This window comes from Notamacropus eugenii, chromosome 2, assembly GCF_028372415.1.
Source record: "Notamacropus eugenii isolate mMacEug1 chromosome 2, mMacEug1.pri_v2, whole genome shotgun sequence".
In the NCBI taxonomy this organism is placed as follows: Eukaryota; Metazoa; Chordata; class Mammalia; order Diprotodontia; family Macropodidae; genus Notamacropus; species Notamacropus eugenii.
Window position 1 is genome coordinate 449,426,836 of NC_092873.1, and position 19,956 is coordinate 449,446,791.

General features: G+C 35.6%; 1 protein-coding gene across 1 annotated transcript in view; it reads right to left on the reverse strand.

Moving 5' to 3' along the window:
- The window catches only part of CDC73 (cell division cycle 73), a 155,586-nt gene that overhangs the window by 15,928 nt on the left and 119,702 nt on the right, over window positions 1–19,956 (reverse strand). The window contains exons 11-13 of the mRNA XM_072648332.1: window positions 9,106–9,163; window positions 2,290–2,325; window positions 1,412–1,499 (exon numbers count right to left, since the gene is read on the reverse strand). Coding sequence (XP_072504433.1) covers window positions 1,412–1,499; window positions 2,290–2,325; window positions 9,106–9,163 — 182 coding nt within the window. The remainder of the gene's footprint in view (window positions 1–1,411; window positions 1,500–2,289; window positions 2,326–9,105; window positions 9,164–19,956) is intronic.

Below are 19,956 nucleotides of genomic sequence, written 5' to 3' on the forward strand. Positions count from 1 at the left end.
TATAAATTAGAGGTAATCTTAGAGGGAAGACATAAAGCTTAACGACTAGGAAAGTTAGCATGTTGCAGAAGGTGGGATGTTACGAAGGCGGAAATGACAGAACTTGGCAACTGATTGGATATGGCGGATGAGAGAGAGTGATGACTCAAGGATGAAATCTAATAGAATTCAGATAAAGGAATCATAATTGCTAGCATTCATACAGCAAAGTTATATCATCTGATCTTCATAACACCATAAGATAGGTATGACTGTTATCACCCCATTTCATAGCTAAGGAAACTGTAGGTGACCCTGGCTAGATTTTAGCCCAGTTCTTCCTGACTCCATGTCCAATACTCCTACTCACAGTATCATCTTCCTGCCTCTAAGCGCAGGACCATTTCTTAGTTATATGGATAAGATCACATGTTTATTTAAAAATTACACACACACTCATACTGATTTAATATTGATATTTGATGCAACTGATATCCTTTGAAATCCCCTGTATTTTATTTTATGCATTTAAAAACAACATTCTGAGAAGGAATCCTACATTGTCAATGACACAAAAAAGGTTAAGAATCCTTCCCTAGATATATAAAATTAAAAAAAAATAATAACACATATACAAAAAAGCTTCAAAAAATTTGAGTACCTAGTAAATCTAGTATGAAAATTTAACTTCTAGTAGTGATTCTTCCACTAACTGGCTAAAAGGGATTTGATTATGTCTAAATTAGTCTGTTTCATACTTGTTTCCCAATCCTTCCAACAATTAAAGACACAAAATGCACCTTAATGATGAAACTTCATAAAACTAAGAAAGACTATATGCCATTTTGGGCAGCGAGGTTGCTCAGTGATACAGTGTTGGGCCTGAAGTCAGGAAGACTTATCTTCCTGATTTCAAATCTGGCCTCAGAAAATTCCTAGTTGTGTGACTTGTCCCACAAGTCATATAACCCTGTTTGCCTCAGTTCATCATCTATAAAATGACCTGGAGATGTTAATAACCAACTGCTCCAGTATCTTTGCCAAGAAAACCCCAAGTGGAGTCACAAAGAGGCAAATATGACTGAAATGAATGAATAACAATGTATATACTACTAAAAAAACTAATTTTATGATTCTTGATTTAAGTATGTTGCTGATATTATACAGAATATTATGAAAATCATGTTAAAGACTTTAAATGAGGGGCAAGTCATATTTAATTGTTTGAAAAGTCTCCAGTCATAAAGAACTTATTAACTATCATTCCAAGTGATATGTGTACATCATAGCATTAGTAAAATAATAATAAAGATAAGACTGAAGCGCAACAATCAACAATCAGTACTACTGTCAGTAACTACTAATTCTGAATTTCATTTATTTTATATCTGAAGATAATCTTCTGGAAAACACACGTTCATCAACTACTTACTTTAGGTCCTGGAGAAGGTCTTTTGCATTAAGCATGGTTATTAAAGAGGTGGTAGCTGCTGGAATAATGATAATAGGTGTTCGAGATCCTAGAAATGAGAAGTAATAAATGTTTTCAATAAAAGGAAATGAAAATTAAAAACAGCTATAAAGTGCTACCTCATTCCAAATGCCAGAAATGAAAAAGGCAATAGTCATTTTTAGAGGCAGTAGGAAAACTATGTACTAGTCCAACCAGTCTTGACATCAATTTGTGGTTATGCAAGAAACATTACTAAACTGCTCATATTCTGACCCATTCTGATACTGGATATGTAACCCCAATAATGCCAATGACAGAAGAAAATGCTGCATATATACCAAAATATCCACAGGCATACTACCCTTAGTAAATAAAACAAAAACCACCTGGAAACAAAACAGGGGCCCAATGAGTGGGGAATAGTTGGGAAACTGAGGCATATGAATGCAATAGAGAACTAATATATTGAAATGAATGAAGAATCAGAGAAGACTTGTATGAAGTGAAGTGAAGTGGAACTAGAATATAGAGAGTGACTATAAAGATGTAATAGAATCATTAAAAAGATAACCGTGGATCAAAGGCACTGGCCAACACTGCTTCTAGGAGATGATTTTGGAATACATTTCGTTATTTCTAACAGAAAAGTGGCAGACTATGAATGAATAAGAGAGTGTTACATGCTGTTAATTGTGTTCACTATACTGTACAGTTTCTCTTAACTTTTAAAAATGAGTTTTAAAATAACTGAAATGATCATTTAATCAAATAAATTTTCTTCCTTGCATGAAAATCCATTAATCTATAGTGTTCACATTTATTTGGTGAAAAAATCTTCGAACTACATAGGCACTTACCTTTTTTCTGGTTTGGAGGCGGTCTTGCTTGGGAAACTATAACATAAAAAAAAATCATAGAATTTGGAATATTACAAAAACTAAATTACTTTTAAAAATTAAGATGATCTAAGAATTTTAAAAATCACAAGACTAGTTCAACAATGGTTTAGTGGAAAGAACATAAGCCCCATTTCAAGGGTTAATAAATCATCATTTATCTTCTCTACAAACACATCAGAATCTCAAAATACCAGGTATAGCCACTGGTCAAAAGTTATTAAAATCTAACAGATGATTTCATGTGATTTTCTGTTGAAAATTCATCCATAATGAAAAGCTTCACAACATTATTAGTTTTATAATAGAGATATTTAGGTTTTGGTCCCTTTCACATGTAAGAAGGCCATCAACAGAAAAAGAATTAAGTTTGTAAGAGATTATGTAGCCAATGTCTTTAATATGATGTATACAATGTATTTTCATTCAGCCAATCAAAATAAAATGGGCAATTAAAAAAAAATAAATACAGATAAAAGATGTTTGGTATCCTAAACTTCATGGGAAACAGACTTCAAGACAGAATTCATGGAAGGGAGAAAAGAAATGCATGCTTAAATCAGTAGCTAGGTGATCAAACTCTTAAGAATAACTGATTAAACAATTTTGTTATTTGTTAGTAATTGAGACAAAAGACTTAGTTTCAAGCAGTTTTAAATTACTGGCAAAGAGAAAAAAAGAACATATATATATACACACACACACACACACACACACACACACACACACACACACACATATATGCACACCCATACACATTACCTGTAAGCCTCCTTTACCTATACCAACTATTCACTATTTATTAATGGAAAATTGAAGCCATCCCTTCTTACTTCATTAGCTCCCACCTAATTCAGGCTTTCATTACCTCATGCCCTGATTATTTCAACAGCTTCCAGTTTCTTTTCCCTCTCTAATCCATTTTGCCTTCTTCCATGAGATTAATTTTATTCAGGAACATACTCTGATCTTATTATTTCCCTACTCAGAATCCATCACTAGTTCACCAATTAATGCCTCCTGAGTAAAGCTCATATTTTCTGGCATGATTCTATAACCTGGCTCCAACCTGCAGAAAGAGTGGATTAGACTCGGAGGCAGAAAACAAATGCCTGAATTCTAACTCTACCATGGAGTGAACATGGGTCATCACTTAACAATTTTGTGATTCGGGTTGCTCCTCTGCAAAAGTTATGACAATATTTGTACTACGTCAAAGGGCTTTCCTTAATGATCAGATGAGAAAACTAAGTAAATGTGTTTTATATAGTGTCATATAAATCTAACTTGCTTTTACTGCTTCCTGTGCTCTACTCCAACTATTCTATTCATGTTAACACACCCAACTTCTAGAATGTTACCCATCAAAATCATACTCATAGTATCACAGATTTAAAATTGAAAGGGATCCTAGATACTGTCTAGTCCAACCTTTTCATTTTATAGATGAGGAAACTCACATGTAATGACAAAAGCAGTTACTGAATTCAAGTCCTCTGAATCAAAAATCAGTGACCTTTCTTGGGGCCTGCTCCTTATCCCCATGTTCCTAGTGCCTTTCCTCTGAAATTACCTTCCATTTACTCTGTGTATCTTAGATATGGGGTTTTTGAGTTTTTTTCTGCATGTTGCCTCTTCCCCATTAGAGTGTAAGCTCCCTAAGGGCAAAGCTGGTATATGGCCTTTCCCTGCATCCTCAGAGATTAACACAGTGCCTGGCACATGGCTTAGTTTTGCTCATTCTTCATTTGCAAAGAGAACCAATGACATCTGTGTCTTGACTTCCGAGGGAATTGGATTTAAGTGAGGCAGAGTTGCACAAAGGTGTGAGTCTCATTCTATCTTCCTGAGTCCTTGAAGTCCAGTGGCAAGATAAAAAGTTAGGACAACTGGAGATGGCCCAGGATCCATGTTAAGTGCTTAATAAATGCTTGTTAAATGACTGCCTCTCAATTTCATCCCATCCCATTATACCTTCTGAACTTATTTTTCAAAGGCCAGATCAAATGATACCATCCAACAGTAAATGATCACTCTGTCTTCTAAACTTGTACAGGGTTTATTATTTGTCCCACTGTAACCACAATTACTGAATGCCCAGAAAAGAATGCTTTCTGTAGTCACAGGAACTAAGAAATAGTTCAACAGTATAAATGGATATAGTTTTACCAGTAGAAATCACCTTAAAGAAGATACATTATCACTTCCTTTATTAATGCCTCCATAAAGATGAAAAGGTCTTACTATCTGACTTAAAGTTGAAACCTATATATGTTGTGTTCATCTGATCAGAATAAGAGGAAGAACTGCCTCTACTTTTCTTTCTGCATCCCACAGCTTAGCACAAAATAAGCACTTAATAAATGTGTTTTTATTCATTCACTGTAGTTGTCTATATACAACACAGATGTATAATGTATACATGTATAATTCACTCAACTATATCATAAATTCACATTTCAAACCTCTCTGTATTACACAGCTATTTATTAAGCACTTATTCTAAACATTATCATACTAGGGGCTAGAGACACAAATAAGAAATTGATAGTTCGTGCTGCTTGGGGGAAGGTGGGGAAGATGAGAAGACTGTGGAGAAAGACATGCACACAGTATAAAACAAAGTAGAATAATGGAGTAGCTATGAGAAATTAGAATAAGGTCAGGCCTTTCAGCAGAGGTTGGGGATGCAAAAGGTTTTATGGATGAGATGCTAAATACATGCATAGGGCCTTATCATGTGTGTATGTGTGTGTGTGTGTTCATCCTTCATTGCCAAAGAAGACCATGCCATCAGAGAAATGATGACATGACTTGCACTTGACTTTGTTTTGAGTGAGGGAGGGCTGTGCAGGTCACCAGCCTCACTTCTCCTTCAGAGCCATCTGAATCCAGTGACCTGATATTCATTAGGATGATTGGAGATGACCCAGGATGAGGCAATTGGGGTTAAGTGACTTGTCCAAGGTCACAGAACTAGTGAGTGTCAAGTGTCTGAGGTGAGATTTGAACTCAGGTCCTCCTGACTCCTGCACTGGTGCTCTATCCACTGCATCACCTAGCTGCCCCACTTGTCATATGGCATGGATTCAAAAAGGAAGAGGGTTTGATTGAGATGGGGGCTGAACCTATGATTTCACTGGTATACAGAACTCCAGATGAGAAAATGCCCTCTACTGGTGCATAGTGTAGTTTATATTAGGGAGTTGTCTAGGGTAATAAGAGGTTAAGTGACCTGTTCAGGGTCACAAACACACTTCTTCATCAGAGGCAAGGCTTGAATCCAGGTTTTCTAGACTTTGAGGCAAGCTCCATCCACTCAATAAGTATTTGTTAGAAGAGGAATGGAGTATATGAAAGGGAGATATAATTCTCTTCTTGTATACCACAATAAAGAGAGATTAGATTTGCTCTGCTTAGCTCTAGAGAACAGAACTTAAGAAAGGCAAATTTAGGTTCTATGTATGGAGGAAAATGGCCCTGGTAAGACAGTAAAGTACTTCAATGCAACAGTTCAGTAAAATGGATTTCCAACTGGATGAGTAACGGAACCCAAACAGAGTAGTAACTAACGGGTTGAGGTTAACTTACATCAATCTGGAGGAAGATCTCTATAGTTTAATGCCTTACAACTCAATTTTAAGCAAGGTTTTCAGTGAGTTGAAAATACAAAGACGACATAAGCTTATCAAGTTTTGGAGACGAAGGTGGCAAGGACTGCTAATGAATTTATTAGATGACAGAACTAGGTTCCAAAGCTCTCTCAAAAAGACTAGACTGACAGACACATTTCAACAAGAGCCTCACAATCAGTTGATAAAATTTTAAAATGTCCTTGATGGATGGCAAATAGAATTTCTAAGGAATTCCCAGTACTTTCCCCTCACTCACCATAAAGCTAGGTGACTTCTCAAAGAAAAAGAAACTGGACACTATTGTAACTGTAGTGACCAAGTCTGGACCTGGGGAAAAGTGAAGAAGACTCACATACCATCCCTCTTTACAGAAGTAGAGGCTATCCAGGTGGGGAATTTTGTATATACTGACACAATAGTTGGTGTTCATTGGTTTTGTGGCTCAAGACTTGGAGGTTCAACTCTAGCATCTGACAAACATGGCATGTGACCCTGGACAAATCATTTAACCTCTCAGGCTCCTGACAACTCTCTATGACTGACTCTATGCTACAAAGAAAGTTGACCTGAACTGATAGGAGCTCCCTACACCAATTAAATCATAAGTCAAATCTGTATTCCCTACTCCTAGCCTAGTATTTTGTATAGGAAAAACACTCAACTACAAACTTTTCCAGTACATAAAAACTAGAAAAGTAATGAATTAATGTGAAAAGAATAAGAAAATGGGGGTTCAAGTTCAACTTCAGATACTAATCATCTCATCTCAATAATCCTACTCTTCAGAATCAGTAGATCACATTTACACAAAGTGAAGCATATGAACACATACCTGAGGGACAAATTACTTTAAAAAAAAAAAAGGCTATTCAACACAGAGATCTCACAGGTTTAATGGTGGCCCAAGATAATATCTAACTGGCAAACACATGTATTTATGTACTTCATACAAAGTAAGTACGGCAAAATGTATTACCAGTATAAGTAAGCCCCAACTTTTGTGTGCTGTTTCAAAAACATTTGTTTTTAGATAGTTGGTAGAACTCATAACAGACTTTCCTGTAGGACGTAGTTTTACAAAAGGTAACTGAGTTCTCAGGAGAGAACAAAAAAATCTGTTTAATTAATAACATTACCTTAAATAATACTTTAGAATCTAAGGACCATTTATAACTATTTCTATAGGAAACTCATTCTGAATTGAAAACTCCTGGAACCCTTCTGTCTTCTTATCAGTGAAAGTTTAAACTGAGTTATTTATCAAGCAGGATTACCAAGACACTAGTAGGAGAAAGGCTAAAGAATATGGAAGAAGGCAGGAGTCTAGCAGAGGTAGAAAGTGATCACATGTGTAACTAACACCAATACTGTTAAGGGTGCAAGGGCAAAGAGAAATGTCAATGGATGGTCAAAGAAGCAAGTCCACTAACCAGCGGAATGTTGTTAGTATTTCGGACTCGACAGTATTAAATCATATGTGAAAACCAGTCTAGATAGCCCTGGGGCAGGTGCGGAGCTGGGGGAAACAACTCTAGAAAATAAAAACAGAGTAAAACAACAGTAACAGAAAAAAAAAAGTTGAAAAAGAAAGATAAGAATGAGAGCTGCAATGAGAATAGAGAAATAAAAGAAAACAGAGGATAAGCCAAAACGAAAAGAACACAAATACTAAGAACATTTAAGAAATGTAGGGTGGAAGAAAAATTGAACATAAGAGACTGAAAAGGATAAAGGAACAAATATATAAGAAGGAAACAAAGAAATTAGAGAAAATGAATGCTAAGAAAGTGGGAGTAGAGAAGACAATTTGTAGGAAAGTAGGTAGATGGTCAAAGCAATCAAAACATAAATACAAATAATTTTGTGAAAATTTAGAGTCCAGTGCACTTTTGATAGATTTGAGCCAGAATGATACTTGGATTTACTGGACTAGCAATTTAAATTTCCTCAAAGAAGTCCTGAATTATATTAGCCTGAAATGCAACTATTTTATGTAGATACTAAAAAATAAATAAACAAATATTTACTAAACCTGATTAAAGGGAATAATTGACGCTAAATTCAATCCGGTATGATCTTTTCATGATACTCAGTCATAGTAGCTGTCACATACCACTATGTACCTCTATACTAGTGGCAAAGGCCCATTCACAAAAGTTTAAATATAAATTTTTGAACAATCATTTCTACTACTTTTACATTTTTGCATTCAAGTGCATTCCTATTCTCAAAAACCCTGATGAGATGAGCAGAACAGGAAGCATAACATTCCTACATTAAAAATGATACAAAAATTAGAAGGGAATTTCAACACAGTATTGCTGTCTAAATACATTTTAAATATTCATTATTTGTCAGGTACCAGAGTGATAAAAAGTATTTTTACGAGAGTAGAACATCAAAGGATTACTTTTGCTAAATATTCAGAAACAATGATCTTCCACGTATCACATGATCTAGAGCAGTTACTCAAAACAGGACACAAAAATCATATATTAGTTTCTAAATTCTAGTGGGATTTTTAAAAATAAAAACATGCTTTACAAAGTGTTTAACACTATGAAAACAGAACTTAAATTGAAGCTACATAAGAAAAATTTCTACCTAAACACTTCTTTTGTCCTCAAAAATGAATATTTGATGGAAAATTTATACCTGGTCAATTTTTTAAAAGAAATTTCATTCCACAAACTTTTTGGCCACATTGTGTATCTTATTTAAATGTGTTTACACATCACTCTGTAAGACTTTTTTTTTTACAGGATCAAATCAAGAAAGCTTAGTTATGTTTAACCTGTGATAACATTAACCAAAACATTAAATGAAGAAAATAAACTATATTTTAAAAAATTACAAAGCAACTGTTCACTTAGGAGATTTATATGACAAGACAAGAATATATATATTCCAAGATGCATCTTTTTCTTAAGATGCTATTGCTTCTATGAAAACACATAAGGATAAGATACAATTCTAAGATCTCTCCATGTACACTTAAGAGACCTTAAGAACAAACTTCAAGAATAAAGTGCATTAGCATACAATGTCAACATATTTAATCTTTAACTATTTCAAGCCATTCAACGTAATTTTCACTGCTATATTAGTTTTAAAATATGGCACAGTTTTAAAATAATTTTACCTGGTCTTGGTACTGGCTGTGCAGCTGGAGCTTGAGTCTTACGAGCTGATGCACCCTCCTTTAAAATAAACAAATAAAAGTCAAAATTCCAAAATATCCAAACATAAAAAAAATTTAATGAATGAAAATCCCTAAGGGCAAAAACATCCATCTTTAATAATTAAAGCATTTCTTGATGCCAGAAACATTAGGGTTGGAAATGAGAAGAGATTCAGAGAAAGTCAAAGAATTGTCATTTTTTTCTGCTGCTGTGGAGTATCCATACTCCTTGTATAAATGGGTTTGGTGGCAGGTTCCCCTTACCCTAAGCCAGGTCACAAGGGATTGTCTGCCCTTGCCCACTTCCTGATAGGGCTACTCAGGAGCCTCCAATAAGGTTTATATTATCATAAGAAGCAAGAATAAGCAACTTGGTAGTAATTTGGTCCAGAAGTTCACTTAAGAGCAACACATGACTACTACTGAAAGTGTCTGTGGGTTCCTTTTCCAGAAACAGCTTCTAGGGAAATAATCACTCACTATGCTAGTATTCCAAAATCAGACCCAGGTCACTGTTGGGCAAGCTTTTTCTTTAGGAAGTCAAGTCCTTCATTTATAACAAACAACTCCACTGGAATTTCCAGAATCTTCAGGAACTTTCCAAGTTGATGATAGTATTATCTTAATTAAAAATGTTCACAGGATTTCTCCATGCATGTAATGCACTGTTGCCTCATTTATTTCCTCATTTACTCAGGGTTGGCTGAAAAGACAGCTAAGATCTCTTTCAATTCTCCATCTACAATCTTATGATTATCTAATTTGATTCCTATAATGATCCTATGAAGAAGGTACTATAGGTAGTATTTCTTTATTTTACAGATGAACAAACTGAGGCGTAGAGATGTGAAGTATCACGTCTATGATTTGTTACAAAAGCTAGTAAGTTCCAGAAATGAGGTATGGACCTAGTTCTTTCTTAACTACAAATTCAGGACTATAACTATTATATCATGATGACCACTTCAACAGGTACTTTAAATCTTTTAACATTTCCTGTATACCACTGCAGCATTCAAGCTATGTTACCTCTCAGTATGGCTAAATAATTATTTGATTTATATTCTTTTTTAATTATATATTTCCCTGATTTTAGTACCCCAATATTTCTTATGTACAAGTAAAAAATAAGAAATTATGCCTTACTTATGCAGGTCTCTAGTAGTGCATGCATGTACATGTGTGGTAAGTTTGTGTGTGTATGTATGTATAAAAATGTAAACTTAAAAATCAAACATGTAATTATTCAAATACTTCTTAAATGTTTAGGGGAAATGACTAAGATACTAGATTTGCTATGTGCTCCAAGGTGGGGAATCATACTTCACCTTCAATGGAATTCATATCATGTGACTGAAACCATGATTTATGAAGACAGCTAAGAAGTCCAATATATTTCATAATAAAAACAAAACAGGAAAACAGGAAAATATTTAGACATTAAGACTTATATGGATGAGCGATGGTATTGCTAAGTAGTTTTTCAAGTAGATCTAAACTATACTGATTTCTTTTCTTAACCATGCCACTTCCATAACAATTCACAAGACCTCTTCTTCTACTCCTTTACATAGAAAATATTTTTTAAAAACAAATTTAATTATTTCAGAGAAATGCCACTGCCAGATTACTATTCTAATGATATAACTGACTCATTTGGCTTAAAGTCAATTAGAAAGGCCAAACTTTTTTTTTAAAAAAATATATAAACCAAGGCTTCTAAACTGCTTGAGGTGCTTACAAAAAACTGGTCTCTTACATCAAAGAGTACAAATATACCCCAGATAATCTTATCCGCACAGTTATTTTGTTAAGGAAACTATTTCTTCAGAGACTGCAAAGATAAGTCAAGCATAATCAAGCATAACCCAACTATGCTTGATTTATCACAAATTCAAACTTTGCAGAATTTAGTGAGTTTTATTTGTACACATGCAAGCCAAGACTACCGTAAACTTTTCTTTCAGATTTCAAATCTATATTTCGGCCCCACTGTATCCAAAACCTAATAACAAAATTATTCTAGAGTATCAGAATCATAATGAGTAATTCCAAAATAATATTTATTCAGTCTACTGCATGAAATTATGTATATCCTCTTTAAAAAGTGGGCGATTTACATGATAAATTGCCATCATTTCGTACAACATGCTGTCACCTGACATCTGTTGTGTTGAGTGATGACAAAAATGAGTAGTAAGAGAACATATTTCACTCAGATGAAGGGATAGATTAACTCTTAAAATTCTGTAAGAATACAGGCTTATTATAGTCATTTCAGCAGCACCTTACTTTTCCCTCCAAAGCAAAACACATTGGATATGGAGCCCTTAAACCTCAGTGATTTGGGTCAAGTTACTTAATTTCTTTGGCCTCAATTTCCTAATCTGCAAAACCAGGTTGATGGACCAGATGATTTAAGTTCTCATTATATTACACTTTCAGATAATTCTTTTTTTTGGTCAGGGGTGGGTGGAATTTCCTTATGGAAGTTGCAGACAATATAAAAATAGAAGATGCAAGCAATAAGGGAAATTCCTGTTGAAAGAACAGGGTGGATGGGAGGGGAGTATAGTGCAACACAACATTTGATTTAAAATCAGATGATATTGATCTTGAATTTTTGGCTACTATGCTGTGTTCCCAAAAGCTGGCATCATAATCTCTGGGATACTCAATTTCTTCATCTAAAAACTAAGGGGGCTGAACTTTTAATTTCTACCTTTAAATGCTTTTCTCTTATAATTTCAACTTACATCAAATAAGAACCAGTTAGCCTGAAAAATTGCACCAGTATTACACTTATTTTGATGGGAGACAGAGGAGTCAGAAGAAAAAGGAAATCAGTACAAAAAAGATAAAACAAAGTTCTTAGTTTTTTTGTTTGTTTATTTGTTTGGAATAGTGGTGGTTAATGAAAGAAAAGGCAAACTGGACATATTTTTAGTCCCCGTGTCAAGTCTAAAGGCAATGTCTAAAGGACCTTAACAGCTCCATGCTAGAAACCAGCTCTAGTTGTGTTTTGTCATTTTGTCTAAAAATTAATATTTCTCTTATTATTGATAATGTGATTATAGCACTCTACAAAAATGCAGGCTTGGCAGATAGAAAGCAGTGAAAAAATTAGCCAAAATGTCTGAGCATGTATCTCCCATAACTTTTTAGACCTTTTTGTGGTGCAGATCTAGAGCATGACAGGAAAAAAATACATTTCTGGCTAGTTGAATGAGTCCCATAATTGAAAAATGCTGATAGCTGTGAAAACTAAGTGGTAAGTGGCACCTTTTAATAAGGCAGAGAGGTAGACCAAGACTTAAAAAAAAACACAACAAACTTTAAAAGTTTATTTGTACACAGAACACTGAAGTATGCAAAATGCTTTCTATATACTATATCATTTGAGCCTCATAACTCTGTAACGGAAAATATATGGTATTATTGCTCTTATTTTACATATAAAAAGGCAAAGACTCAAGGAGGTTAAATGGTCACATACCTAAGGTGAAAGAGCAGTAGTTAACTTAAACATTGATATTAGAGTATTGGAGAAAATCAGATGCTGAAGGCAAAAAATTTTCTGGTTTTCTCAGAAAACTTGAAGAAAAAATATTAAATTTTTCTTTACCCTTTTTGAATGAAGACACTGGTAAAATATGAAAGGATTGAATTTTTAAAATGGAAATTCCAAATGATCACTTCAGACAACAGTTTTTTTTTTTAATTTTTAATTTATTTATTTAACTTTTAACATTCATTTTCACAAAATTTTGGGTTCCAAATTTTCTCCCCTTTTGTCCCCTCCCCCTCCCCCACCCCAAACCACCAAGCATTCTGATGGCCCCTATCACCAATCTGCCCTCTCTTCTATCATCCCTCCCTTCCTTTGTCCCCATATTCTCTTTTGTCCTGTAGGGCCAGATAACTTTCTATACCCCATTACCTGTATTTCTTATTTCCTAGTAGCAACAACAGTACTCGACAGTTGCTCTTATAACTTTGAGTTCCAACTTCTCTTCCTCCCTCCCTCCCCACCCACTCCCTTTGGGAAGGCAGGCAATTCAATATAGGCCATATCTGTGTAGTTTTGCAAATGACTTCCATAACAGTCGTGTTGTGTAAGACTAACTATATTTCCCTCCATCCTATCCTGCCCCCCATTGCTTCTATTCTCTCTTTTTTGATCCTGTCCCTCCCCAAGAGTGTTGACTTCAGATTGCTCCCTCCTCCCACTGCCCTCCCTTCTATCATCCCCCCACTCTGCTTATCCCCCACTTTCCTGTATTGTAAGATAGGTTTTCATACCAAAATGAGTGTGCATTTTATTCCTTCCTTGTATCAAGTGTGATGAGAGTAAACTTCATGTTTTTCTCTCACCTCCCCTCTTTTTCCCTCCACTAAAAAGTCTTTTGCCTGCCTCTTTTATGAGAGATAATTTGCCCCATTCCATTTCTCCCTTTCTCTTCCCAATATATTCTCTCACCGCTTAATTTCATTTTTTTTAAGATATGATCTCATCCTATTTCATTCACTCTGTGTTCTCTGTCTCTGTGTGTGAGTACGTGTGTGCGTGTGCGTGTGCGTGTGCATGTGTGTGTGTAACCCCACCAACTACCCAGATACTGAAAAGTTTCAAGAGTTACAAATATTGTCTTTCCATGTAGGAATGTAAACAGTTCAATTTTAGTAAAGTCCCTTATGACTTCTCTTTGCTGTTTACCTCTTCATGCTTCTCTTCATTCTTGTGTTTGAAAGTCAAATTTTCTTTTCAGCTCTGGTCTTTTCATCAAGAATGCTTGAAAGTCCCCAATTTCATTGAAAGACCATTTTTTCCCTTGAAGTAATATACTCAGTTTTGCTGGGTAGGTGATTCTTGGTTTTAGTCCTAGTTCCTTTGACTTCTGGAATATCCTATTCCATGCCCTTCAATCCCTTAATGTAGAAGCTGCTAGATCTTGTGTTATCCTAATTGTATTTCCACAATACTTGAACTGTTTCTTTCTAGCTGCTTGCAATATTTTCTCCTTGACCAGGGAACTCTGGAATTTGGCCACAATGTTCCTAGGAGTTTCTCTTTTTGGATCTCTTTCAGGCGGTGATCTGTGGATTCCCTGAATACTTATTTTGCCCTCTGGTTCTAGAATCTCAGGGCAGTTTTCCTTGATAATTTCATGAAAGATGATGTCTAGGCTCTTTTTTGATCATGGCTTTCAGGTAGTCCCATAGTTTTTAAATTGTCTCTCCTGGATCTATTTTCCAGGTCAGTTGTTTTTCCAATGAGATATTTCACATCTTCCATTCTTTTGGTTTTGTTTTGTGATTTCTTGGTTTCTCATAGTCATTAGCTTCCATCTGCTACATTCTAATTTTGAAAGAACTATTTTCTTCAGTGAGCTTTTGAACCTCCTTTTCCATTTGGCTAATTCTGCTTTTTAAAGCATTCTTCTCCTCATTGGCTTTTTGACCCTCTTTTGATAATTGAGTTAGCCTATTTTTCAAGGTGTTATTTTCTTCAGCATTTTTTTGGGTCTCCTTTAGCAAGGTGTTGACCTGCTTTTTATGCTTTTCTTGCATCTCTCTCATTTCTCTTCCCAGTTTTTCCTCCACCTCTCTAACTTGATTTTCAAAATCCTTTTTGAGCTCTTCCATGGCCTGAGCCCATGGAATATTTATTCTGGATGTTTGGGATGCAGAAGCCTTGACTTCTGTGTCTTTCCCTGATGGTAAGCATTGTTCTTCCTCATCAGAAAGGAAGGGAGGAGATATCTGTTCACCAGGAAAGTAACCTTCTATAGTCTTATTTTTGTTCCCTTTTCTGGGCATTTTTCCAGCCAGTGACTTGACTTCTGAGTTTTCTTTCCATCCCCACCACGCCTTCAGATCCGCCCAGCCACCACTTGGGGTCTGAGATTGAAATGCTGCTTCCTGGCCTCAGGGCTTTTGGCGGGGGCAGGGCTGCTATTCAGTGTGAGATTAAGTTCAGGTGCTCAGGTGGGGGCAGGGCCGCCTCACAGACTCAGTTCCCTCACGGGGTTTATGCAGAGACCTTCAACAATGGATGTGAGCTCCTGCCTGCTTTGGAGAGCCCCTGTCCACCGCTGCCCCACTGCTGCCTCCGGAGAGGGCCTGAGTTACGGGGACACCACACTCCCCTCTGGACCGGCCAAAGAGACCCTCTCACCGACCTTCAGCACCTGTGGCTGGAGGGACCTGCATGGCTGCTGGAGATCCCGTCCCTGAAGCCTGCTCGGATCTGCTCCTCTCGGTGCCACACGGCCAAGGCAGGGCTGGGCTCTGCTCTGGGTCCGGGGTGTGGCGGACCTTTCGCATTGGTTTTTCAGGGCTCTCTGGAACAGAAATCTCCTCCACTCCTTTGTTCTTTGGCTTCTGCTGCTCCTGAATTTGTTGGGAGTTCTTCTTTACAGGTATTTTATGGGCTGTGGGTTTGGAGCTAGCATATGTGTGTCTTTCTACTCCACAATCTTGGCCAACAGTATTTTATCTCATCAATTTATTATAGCGCTATTCTAAATGAAAAGTTCTTAGAATGGTATCTATGAACATAAAAAAAAATTTTAACTATTTCAACATAATTGGCTTCTTTTGTAATCTGTTTTATTTTATGCATTGAAACAATATTCTGCTAAGAAATTCATAGGTTACATCAGACTGCCAATGGCCCATGACATTAAAAAAAGGTTAAGAATTTTTGTTCTATGACAATTACAGATTATTAATAGTAAGAAAAAAAAATTCTTTGAAAAAAGTCTTCAGTTGTTCTCTTAAGTAATATTGCTTACCTTCTACAGGCACATCTACTTAACAGAGGAAAATAATAATCATACTATCTACATCATAGTGAAGTTATGAGAAAAGAATTTTGTAAACTTTAAGAGCCATTTCCATGTGAGTTATAATCACCATAATAATCATTAAACTAACAACTATTAAGTGCCTCCTATGGACAATCATAGAAACTGAAGTTTTGAATGAAACTCAGAGGTTACTTATGTAAATATTTTTATTTCAAAGAAAATAAAGTTTAAATAACTTGCTCCAAGATCACAGACATATAATTGATTATGGACTCAGAATTAGTAATACTTGATGGTAAAAAACTGATAATCATGATTCAATATTAAGCTTTTCAAAATATTTAGAAAAACATATGTGAAAAATATTATCTAGCTGGGAAAAGAAAGGCATCAGCACAAAAAAAAAAACCACCCAACGAAAACAAAACCCCAAAGAGCTGACAAGATGTGTTAACTGGAGAGGAAAACCTGCTTTCTTCACTAAAGTCAGAAAGAAACCTCATAATTTCTGCCAAGACTTCAGGCAGTTTTCAAAGGAAAAAAGAGGGAAAAAAACACCTTGAATTAAAATAAAAAAAGAAACACTAGATTCACAATTGCAAACTGAGTAAAGACAGAGCATGACACAAAATATCAGGTATTTCAATTCTCAATGACTTTCTGAATAAACTAAAATTATACCACATATTCCAGAAAAAGTAAATAATATGATGTTATTTTATCCGAAAACAGGTAATTTAGTTTTCAGAAAATAAAATATACCACTTGCATTAATAATATCGACAAGTATGGTATTATGAAGCTTAAACTCCAGTAAAGCATAATGTTTTGGCTGGAAAAACAAAAACAAGAAAACAAAATAAAAAACCCCAAACACCATACCTAATTCATATGCAGATACTGTGCTAGCTAAAGTTAAGGTTTCTAAGTAGTAGAATATGAATATTCATAAATAAATTAATTCTGTCACCAAACCATGCAATTTGAAAAAAACATCTGCCTTTAAAAGATTACTTACACAGTATTTTAATAATAAAAATAAGTCTGTTAAATCTAGTTTTCCTACTTTACTATGAAGGTTATATTTAATCAACACATAATTTACTAATTTCATATCAAGCTCTTAATCACTTGGGAATAACAAACCAATGAGGATAAAGGCAATGAGCTCTAATTGGTCAATACCACTGTCTTAAGGTTTGGTTTACTGTTAAATATTTGGACACGCAACAGACCAGTCAGAGAAGTCCACGTACTTTTACTCCAGCACGACAAAATTAGATTTTCCATTACTATATTTCTAGTATCTGAAGAATATTCAACTTTAGTAAACTATGCTAAAATCCAAACAAAAAGGGTAGTTAAAATAATATTCAATATTCTTATGCTTCTAAGAATATTTAGTTTCTTTATATAGCAACTAGATTATATTGTATAGATATTCCAAAGGGAGTGAGACTTAGAAACAAAACTCTTTGTCTTTACGACCTACTTCCAGGCATCATGGGACACAATTTTGCACTTTTAAGGCAGACAAATAAAAGTCTACTATTGTACATATACACAAATACATTAATTTGAAAGCAAATTTTAACAATTCTAGAGAGTTAAACCTCAAAACCATCATAGCTATCCAAACACCAAAAGTGGAAGTATTAAAATTTTACTAACTTAAACATTTAAGCTTAGAGGAGAATTTATTCCTTATGGAAGAATATTTTTAAAAACTGTCACAGCTTTCTTATTCTCCCTTCAATATTTACAACACATTTTTTTCTAGTTCTTTACTTTTGTCATTTTCTGTTGATTCACTTTCTAATGATAGAATGATATAAATAATATTTTATAGTCTGATATTTTCCATCAATATTCTTCCTTTTGTGTTGTGGGTTTTAATGGTCTTTAACTGCATTAGTTTCTGTTAAACTTCATCTGTTTTTGTTCTTAAAAAAACTATTTTACCATTGTTACTAATAAAAAATACTTAAATATTTCAAATATATCATTTACCTCCTGCTATATAGTATTAAAAACAAGAAACATTAATCTGCTATTTAATCACAGATGATGCTTTCTTAAGGAACTGCAGATTATACAACATGTATATAGTAATTTTGAGGGGTAAGACACCAATAACTGAGAGGAATCAGGAGAAGCTTTAGGAAAAAGATGGCACTTGTTTGAATTTGGAATGAAACTTTGTGGATGACATTGTGTGCAGATTTCATCAAGTCTCAGAATACTTCAGAGCCTCTTGGAAGAAATCTTAAACTATTCAAGAGCTTGGCTAGACCATCTACCTCCATACATAGGAATAACCAAATAAATGAAAAATGGCTATTGACCAGATTGATCTATCTGGATAGGCAACCTAAAGTGCCTAGCTATTTCTCTACTCATTCTTAATTCTGTCTCTCATTACCTTTCACCAAGAGTGTTGCAAAGGTCTTCAAACTGGTAGTCCTGATTTATATTTCTCACCAGTCCACTGAATCCTGTTGTCAAAGTATTTTTCCTTAAGTAAAGCTCTGACAGTCATTCTTCTACTCAATCAAATTCAGTGGCATAAAATATGGACTGTTTAGTTTTTAAAGTCCTTCACAAGTTAGTCCAAACTATTGGATAATATTCTCCTTCCTGTGCCTATGATCCAGGCAAATTGGCCTTCTCTCTATTCCTCACACATGGCAGGTATTCCTCTTTCTGATAGAATAAAACCTTCTTAAAAATTAGGACTGTTGAGGTAGGAGCCAAGATGGCGGAGTGAGAGCAACTACTCACCTAAGCTCTTACACAAATTCCTTCAGTTATCTCTAGAAAGAGAATCTGATCAAATTTTGGAGGTACAGAATCCAATAGGAGACAGACTGTGGCAGATTCACAGACCAGGACACAATGGAAGGTCGACAGAGAGGATCTGTTCCCCAGGTGTGGAAGAACCCACAGCATACAGCATAGTGGGTCCAGCAGCAGAATGGCTGAGCAGGAATGCCCTGGGGCAGCCCAGGGCAGGAGACCAGTGGAGCTGAGTGAGTGACAGCCGCTGAGCCCCAAGTATCAGCCACAGCCGCTCCTGAGATTAAACGTCTGTAAGTCACCTACTTGAACTTCTGGGAGCCAAAATGGCAGAGTGATTGGTAAATGCTCTCTCCCCCTTCACTTGTTGACCCAGAAAGAACCATGAAATATTTCCCCAGAAAAATCCTGGATCAGTGGGCTCAGCAGAAGGTGCAAACAGTCTCATAGCATCTGAGGCTAGGAATATTCCTCTTACTGTGGCAATAGCCCCACCTCAGCAAACCAACTGAGAGGAGATCTGGAGCCCAGGTAGAGCTTCGCATTAGGACCCAGGTGTGCCTCAGCGCTCCAGGGGAAACCAGAAGGCAGCTAGGATCATGAAGAGCTGAGCTTGCCTTTGCTCTAGCTAATCCAGGGAAACACAAAACAAAAAGAAAAAAAGACACTTGCTCTTTGCTTTCTTACATCAGCCAGTTCAACACCAGGTTCTCCAGCTTCTAGCTGAAAGAACCAGAGGCCACAATACACAAAGCATCCTCATCATGAGTAAGAAGAAGCAAAGCAAGAAGGAAAAGACCATAGAATCTTTCTATGGGGACAAGGACCAAAACACAAATACCAAAGAGCTCAGTATTGAGACTGAACTCCCATTTGAGACTTCACAAGGGACTATGAACTGCTCGCAGGCAAAAAGAACTCTCCTGAAACAGCTGAAGATGATACAAATATGGTTTTGATACCTAAACCAAGAAGAGACAAAACAGAGAAAGAAAATTATAGACCAATTTCTCCAATGAACATAGATGCAAAAATTTTAAATAAGATTTTAGCAAAAAGAATACAGCAGCTTATCATGAGAATAATACATTATGATCAGGTAAGATTCATACCAGGAATGAAGGGCTGGTTCAATATTAGGAAAGCTATTAGCATTATCGATCATATCAACAACAAAACTAACAGAAACCACATGATTAGGTCA